This window comes from Ammodytes marinus, assembly GCF_949987685.1.
Source record: "Ammodytes marinus genome assembly, chromosome: 7".
Classification (NCBI taxonomy): Eukaryota; Metazoa; Chordata; class Actinopteri; order Uranoscopiformes; family Ammodytidae; genus Ammodytes; species Ammodytes marinus.
The window spans coordinates 23,714,250-23,721,778 of NC_137211.1; the positions used below are offsets into that span (position 1 = coordinate 23,714,250).

Below are 7,529 nucleotides of genomic sequence, written 5' to 3' on the forward strand. Positions count from 1 at the left end.
GCCAATGCATTTGTTTTGGAAAACTGATTCTGCAGTTCTGCACACGCCATGGACATATAAAGAAAGGCACACGCACGCAGGTGTCCAAATTACTTTGTTGTCTGCTTTGTAGTGATCACGTGGTCACGTCAGAGGAAGTTGACTCATATGAGCCAATAGGCGGCGAGCGGGTAAAAATGACGTTCTTGATTTGCTGATTCAAAAAGAACGAAATTTAAACGTCAAGCCGTTGGTCCACAGTTTTATCCGTGTTTCCTTGAGTGAGACGTCCTTGGTAAGCTTTTCAACAAATCCTACATATTTAGTTCTATATCAGTAATTGTTTCCTAATTTTACGAACTTCCAGTATACTTAACTTTGATTGCGTCATGAATGTGAAGCAACATTTTACATGAGTCGTTTAAAATGAGCTGTTAGCCAGTCTAACGTATACTTCTGAAGGCTAGTTAGGTTAGCTAGCCAGTTGTTTTCCCTCTGTAAACGTAGTCAGAAGGATACATAACGTTGCACACTATATAATTTTACATTTGAGGGCAGAAGGCACGTCTTTTGTGGAGTTTTCCCAGTGTCTTCACTTTATGCAGCTAGTCTTTTTCCTTTACAAAAATAAGGCTAGATATGGGCGTAATTTAAATAAATGGACATATTGGTCGGTTAACCTAACGCAGACTTTACTTTCCTTCATTGTTAGTGACAGATTCGACGTGTTTACTGTATTCTTGTATAGGTGCATTGCTATTATGGCCGAAAGCGACTCTGACTCCTCTGAGCGCTACGAATTCGACGCCCCGTCTCACGTAGTGGACTTGAAAGAGCTGCAGAATGCCGAGGTCGAAGAAAAGTGGTTTGGTAAGTGTCCTTTCGGAATTTTCGTCTGATATTTTGACCTGTTAACATTCCCCTCCTCATGCAGTCACCAGGGCTTGTCTTGTCTTTCTGGCTACATTGGGCTGGAGTTAGTGAGGGTGGACTAAAAAGACAACAACACGAACTCAAAACGCGTTTGGAATAAACATTGGCTTCTCAAAATGTTAGGCTTTGTTGAGATTTTAACAGTGTTTTTCTCCAGCGCATGAATTATTTTGAAATCACGATGTTTTTTGTTATTGCCCCCCACCCCCTCTCAATCTGTGAACACGCAGAACAGAATGGGTGTATGTGGCTAATTCCACAGAATGTACCCTGGCTGTTGCACATCCTTCAATTAGCTATCATTGGATATTTCATGACGCCCTTAACAAAAGGCCACTGCAGCTTTGACAATTAAATTGTCAGCAGACCATTTGAACAGCATCAAAATGTACATCTGAATAAGAGCATTACAGTTCGGCTTTTATCGGGTTGTTTTGAGTATTATTACTACAGCCACCACAAGAGAAACCCACACCAAACGACAAATTGTCTGTAAAAGTATCTCACAATCCCCTTTTTTTTCTATTATGTGCAGACATGCAGGCAAATGGTGGCCTTCAAACACCAGTGATGGACCAACGCTTCAAAAGAAGTGAAAACCGTCCGAGAGCCGTCGTCAACCCTCTCAGGACTGAAGAGGACTGTGGTTAGTTTTGGATACTGTAACTAATATCACTTGTTATGATTATTGTTGTTGAGGGATAAGGGAATTGGAGAATAGTGCACCATAGTGACCCAAAGTCTCAGAGAGAGTATAAATAATCTAAGTGTTAAACAGTTTCACAACAACTTTATGAAAACAAGACGACTTTTATTTACTTTTATGCATTTACATTGACAACTGAAATCTGAACTCTAAAGTGGTCGTTCTTAGTCTTCTGTAATTTCAGTGAATAGTCATAACTTTTAACATGAACCCATATTGACTGATCCATATTTCAGCTCCTAGCACATCCGGAGCTCAACCTTCAAACGTGGTCACAACCTGGGGTGGTAGATCTCCTAATCGGACTGGTGCCAGACCCAAGACGAGGGCATCTAACCCACCCCCTGCCCAACCATGCAGGTACTGTCTTTGTGCTTGGAAATAAATGTGATACAATAGGGCTGTGCAATGTTTAAAATGTAACTGTGGTACTGATTAATAACTTATCATTTTACCTGATGTTTCTTGCACAATTGTGACCATTTAAGCAACTGGATATAAGCTGCGTTTGCCCCTGTGTTGAGTTAATGTTGTGGGCAGTCATTCATTTGTACAGTGTTTGTATTGTAAATATTTTAGTTTTTAATGCAGCTCTAATTTTTACAAAGTGGATTGTATTTGCTACACGGAGTATTCAGCCTGTAAAAATGCTGTATACTGTCTGTGGCTCAGGGTAATCTATTCTTGGTTTGAAAAGTGCAAGAAAACAACGGGATTGAGGTTTGTTAGACGAGACCCATAAGAGGGTCTTGCGAAGATGCTATTGAAATGCAGAATCAGTTGGTATGAGCACATAGAACAACTTCTCTATAGTGTTCTTTCTTTTACTATAATTTAAAATCCTGTTTCTTTTTCCTGACTATAGGGTTTCAAAACGTAAAGGGCTAACCAGCAATCCAGCACCACCAACAAAGAAACACAGAAAGTAAGTGAAACCACTGCCTGCACTTAAAGCCACTGAAACATTGTATAGGTCCAGCACCCACCAACAGATTGTTTCCTTTTCACTTTACAAAAACACTTTTGCATAGGAAACCCGATGTGTACCCCGATATCAGTTTGATATAACCCAACTTTATTTGCGTTAGCCGGCTCGACAAAACTGTAACGTGTCATTTGACCCTAAATTCCTCTCGGATGTCCTCAGTTCTAGGAGTCCTGTTGCCCGAGCTGCCCGAAAAAGCAGCAGTGTTGTGCACAAGAATAGACCAATGAATCCCAGGCCTGCACCCAATACCAGGGCTGCAGCTTCCACTACTGCAAACACAGAGTGAGTCTACAACTACCAGTGGTTCTCAGCCTCGCCCTCTTGGAATTCATTGCAAATCACTGTGGTTTGACTTTGAAGGAATATTTCCACATTTAAACAAAATACTCAGTAGGTTAAAGCTTAATTTTGTTTTTAATTTGTCTAAAACAGGCCAAATGCCTCTGAACTACGGGAGCTGGAGCGCATCAGAGACCTCCAGAATGAAGTGGTTCTGCATCGCAAGCAGAACGAGGCCAGTTACAAAGCTGCTCTTGCTGGCAGTGAGTAAATATAACTGATTTGACTTGATGGGCGGCTGCAACCATTAGTAAATGGTAGATGAAACTGTCACCTGTACTACCTTTTTAAAAGAGTATGTCACTGTTATTTCAGATCCACCACCAAAGAAGATGGTCCTATCGGCGACGGTGCCTAAAGAATTCCACTTCACCACAGACACCCGTGTTAAGGCTACGACTTCATCCCAAACGACCCACAAGGAAGTGGACTTCATCGCTCAGCTCCGCAAACCTTCCTCCCCAGTAAGTTCTTCATACAAAGCAATCACCTTTTTAAAGATATACTTTTTAAATCCAGACTGCTAAATGTTCACCTGAAACATGCTCTTTTTTAAGGCAAAGGCTATGAAAGGTGCCACAGTACCAAAACCCTTCAACCTGTCGAGGGGAAACAAGAGAAAAGGGGCGGAGGGGCAGTCTGCCTACGTGTCCACGGCTCAGCAGATCGCACAGTTCCACACACGAACACCTGACCGTTACCACCTGCGCAGTCGCAGGAGTCAAGAGAGAGGTAAGGAGATGTTTGGGTGACTCAGTTCTGTGCCACAAATGGTTTCGGGAGAGGAGTTAAAATATTTAAAGGTGCAGTCAGTGATTCAGTATAATGCTTGTTGTCAGAAATTTATATTTTGTCATCAGTGAATATCTCCACGGTGAGCTACCTGTCAGTATTGTGTGTGTGTGCTGAAAATAAATCTGGTGCTAATACAGATAGTAAGGAGATATTCAGAACAGTTAAGTGTGCGTTGAACTGTATCTGAAATACATGGGTATAATTGCTTGTTTTCCAGGGCCATCCCAAAGGAAGGGTAGCCACCTGAAGCTCACCCAGCCTCACACCCCACACCTGATGACTGTCAAGAGGAGCCGGCCAACTACTGTGAAGAGCTCTTCTGACCTGGAGGAAGAGGAGTTGGAAAAACTGAATAAGTAAGAACACAGACTCTCCCATCTCACAATGCTTTTGTAACTTTCTTAAACTGAAAGCCAAGTCTACTTTCTGTCTGGAAAGAAAAAGTGGTTGAACTTTTTAATCGCTAATAATATAAAAATCACCATCAGAACGCATACACCTATTTCAAATGAGTTAAAAAAAAAAAAAAAAAAAAAAGCTTGTGACATCGGAATTGTCAGGGTTTGTATTTGCACTAAGCTTTTTTTATTTATTTTTTTTAATCCCAGGTTTCCAATCAAGGCCCTGGAACTGAACAGGAAGATATTGGAGGGTGTGGAAGGCCTTAAGAGGCCAGCAGTGAAGGAGCCCACGGTGCCAGAAGGCTTTGAGCTGCAGATTGATAAAAGGCTCCAGGAGAGACAGGCCGCCAAGCCCCAGGAAGAGGAAGAGAAATCGCACACCTTTAAATCCCAGCCTGTGCCCAAAAAGATGCTGGAAGGAGTGACGGTGAGTTTAAACATGTCAAATGCAAAGGTTCACTGTAAAAATGGCATTTCTAGAGAATGTGAAGCTTTTACAGACATTTCCATAGGAATATATTAAAATAGGATTTCCTCCTGTAAACAGGGATTGCCAGAGAAGAAGGTTCTGCCTCCAACGGTGCCAGAATCTCCAGCTTTTGCCCTCAAGAAGCGGATTCATGTGGCATCCAGGGTTGAGGAAGTAAGGACACGTTAAGTTGTTTTGAATTCAGCGCTCTTCCCCTTCATTCACTTAAATGACATTGCCTTTTCTTTAACTGAAGGTAATAACCTTGTACCTGCGGTTTTGTTTAAGGTTAAACAGCCCTCACCTATCAAGGCCCCTCCAGTGCCTCACTTTGGCATGCCCTTCCAGCCCCGCTTACCAGAGCACCACCATGTGGAGGTCTGTCCTTTCTCCTTTGAAGATAGGGAACGAGAGAGGAGGGCACTGAAAGAGAAGAAGCTGCAGGAGAAGCGAAATGAGGAGGTGAAGTTGCTCTTCCAGAAGTTGTGTCTTCAGGTCAGAATAAAGAGACGCCTGTTAATTTGCTTGTATGTTTTGAACTTGACCAGGTTTCACAGTTTAAGGCCCAGCCACTGCCAGACTTTGACACGGTTAACCTCCCCGAGAAGAAGAAGCTGGAAGCCACAAAGCCAGAGCCCTTCAGGCTGCTCCTAGATGAACGGGGAGCCGTGAAGAGCAGTCGCTGGGAACAAATGGTACGAAAGGGATATGGCATTGCATATAGGTTGGTTAACACAACAGTCTTATAACCTTGGATTATAAAAATGACCTCCTGTGCTTTGTAGATGAAAGACGAGCAGAAACAGCAGGAGGAAGCAGCACTATTCAAAGCAAGGCCAAACACAGTCACTCATAAACAGCCTTTCCAGCCCAAAAAGGAGAGCCGGGATGCAATGGGTAAGAAACCAGAAACACCCAAAGTGTTGCTTTTCTTCACACTGAATTTCAGTGGAGGGTGATTTTTCTGCATCATGAATGTAACATTTTCTTTGGGTCTCACTTGTTGAGGGTGTACTCGATCGCTTTAGCTAATTCTGATTGGCGAGCAATGAGCATGACTGTCTGCACAAGTGGGGGAACGGAATGAATTTGTAAAGCCAGTCATACAACTGTTTAAACCCTGGGTCAGACTTGCTGCATACTGTAGCTCCTACATTTTTTTTCTTTCTTTCCATTTAAAGATGGAGTCAGCAATTTTGGAGAATGCTTGTTGTCATACTCCGTGACTATCTCTTTATGATCCCCGCTTTCTGTATTGAGTGCATCGAAAAATAGACACAACGGTAGGTATTCCTTGATTTTGACAACAAGCGCCCCCAAAACCGCTGACTCCACCTTTTAATCATGCTGTCCCAATTTATTGGTGTTAGGTCTACACATGGGTTTTGGTGACAGTTATTGGCTATTGTCTTTTCACGTAGTGCTTCGGCTTCGTGCTCCTTGGCTGGAGCACTCTTGGGTATTATGTAACTCACTCTTTATGTTGCCTTCACTACCACCTGTCATGGCACTCTTTAGAAGGCATTCACTCTTCTGCAGTGGTGGAGGCGTTTGAGCTGTCGACAGAGAGACGGGCCCGAGAGAGGCAGGAGTACGAGCGTGTGGCCGGTGAGAAGGAAGCTCTCAGGATGATGATGGAGGAGGACCAGAGACGAGAGGAGGACCAGAGGGAGACGGAGGAGATTGCAAAGATGCGGCAAGATCAGGTAACTGTCTGCACAAGGCTTCGTTTGCAAAGTAGAGTGATCAGTGATTGTGTGTTAAAGCCTCTGGAAATCTCGTCTAAAATAGGAAAAATCTATATATCAAATTTGAGTGTCTCAAAAAGCTTTTACAAAAATCTGATTTGTAAAAATAAATGTTAAAAAAATATTATAAAACGAGTTTCTTTTTTTTACTGTTAAGACCGTTTGACTGGACTGTGCGGCCATAGCTGTATCAAAGTATCCATGGCAACAATCATTGTTTTATAGAATGTTCGAGCAAAGACCTGCCATGATTGGTTCATAAATACTTATTGTGTAATAAGAACCAGAGCATAGTCCTTCTCTAAACCAAATTATCAAACATACCTTTTTTTTTATTGACTATCTCTACTCTTTTCAGATGCTTACTATCATGCAATTAACTTTCCCAAATAATTTGTTAGAAGGATTTTTGGATTACAGCGGCTTTAAAGGGCTGTTGAGCAAACTGAGAATCAACTTATAATATGTAATGATAAAATGGTCTGTCTGCTCAGAGTTGAACCTCTGTATGCGGCTGCAGTGTCTGACTGCTTTTCTTCACCTCCTCTGCAGGTTCACAAGGCTCAACCCATCAGACACTACAAACCTGTTGCATTGAAGAAGAGTGAACTTCCCCTCACTATCCCCCATTCACCGAACTTCTCGGACCGCTTCCGCTTGTGATCACCCCGTCTCCCTCCACTTTGTATAAATCTTCATATTTCACTAATGTATTTAGTTTTCTTTTAGTCTTTTTACCAGAAGCCCTCCCATGTTGAGCGTTCGCTTTTAACCACATGCTGTAAATGTTCACTCTTTTTTTGCTATTCATTACGACCTTTAACCACAGGCTGTATATTTTCATTCTTTTTTTTTTTGCTATACATTACGACCTTTAACCACAGGCTGTATATTTTCACTCTTTTTTTTTTGCTATAATTACTTGCGACCTTTCTAATAAAAATGTTTTAAAATATAACTGATTCTGGACTTTTCATCTGATGCTCTGACAGAATTTACCTGGCACTAATGGTTAAGTGATTTGCTTCTGTTATCCAGCATTGCATTAGCCTGGTCCTACCAGACCATTGTACTTCATTTAATTTGTACAGAAGGTCTGGAATCGCTCAATTCACAAACGTTAAGGCGGGTGTCTGTTGACGTTTAAAATGATTGGATCTGCCAACCATTG

General features: G+C 42.1%; 1 protein-coding gene across 2 annotated transcripts; it reads left to right on the plus strand.

The window, feature by feature from the left end:
• Nucleotides 1–224: 224 nt before the first annotated feature.
• Nucleotides 225–7,236, plus strand: tpx2 (TPX2 microtubule nucleation factor). 2 transcript variants are annotated; one of them, XM_080031267.1, is made up of 17 exons: nt 225–274; nt 728–849; nt 1,448–1,558; nt 1,855–1,978; nt 2,484–2,543; nt 2,766–2,888; nt 3,039–3,148; nt 3,261–3,409; nt 3,503–3,677; nt 3,958–4,096; nt 4,349–4,568; nt 4,689–4,784; nt 4,899–5,072; nt 5,159–5,305; nt 5,396–5,507; nt 6,129–6,316; nt 6,911–7,236. In XM_080031267.1, exons 2-17 carry the CDS (start codon nt 741–743, stop codon nt 7,019–7,021), a joined length of 2,148 nt encoding a protein of 715 aa, XP_079887393.1. In that variant the 5' UTR covers nt 225–274; nt 728–740; the 3' UTR covers nt 7,022–7,236. The 2 variants fall into 2 exon arrangements, with proteins under 2 accessions (XP_079887393.1, XP_079887394.1); XM_080031268.1 differs by having other exon boundaries at nt 6,150–6,316.
• Nucleotides 7,237–7,529: the final 293 nt, after the last annotated feature.

Bases quoted from the DNA above. Each gene is read 5' to 3' on its own strand.
- tpx2 (XM_080031267.1), top strand. From the start codon at position 741: ATGGCCGAAAGCGACTCTGACTCCTCTGAGCGCTACGAATTCGACGCC. The intron at 4,569-4,688 runs GTGAGTTTAAAC...TCCTGTAAACAG, and splicing joins AGATGCTGGAAGGAGTGACG to GGATTGCCAGAGAAGAAGGT. The intron at 6,317-6,910 runs GTAACTGTCTGC...CCTCCTCTGCAG, and splicing joins CAAAGATGCGGCAAGATCAG to GTTCACAAGGCTCAACCCAT.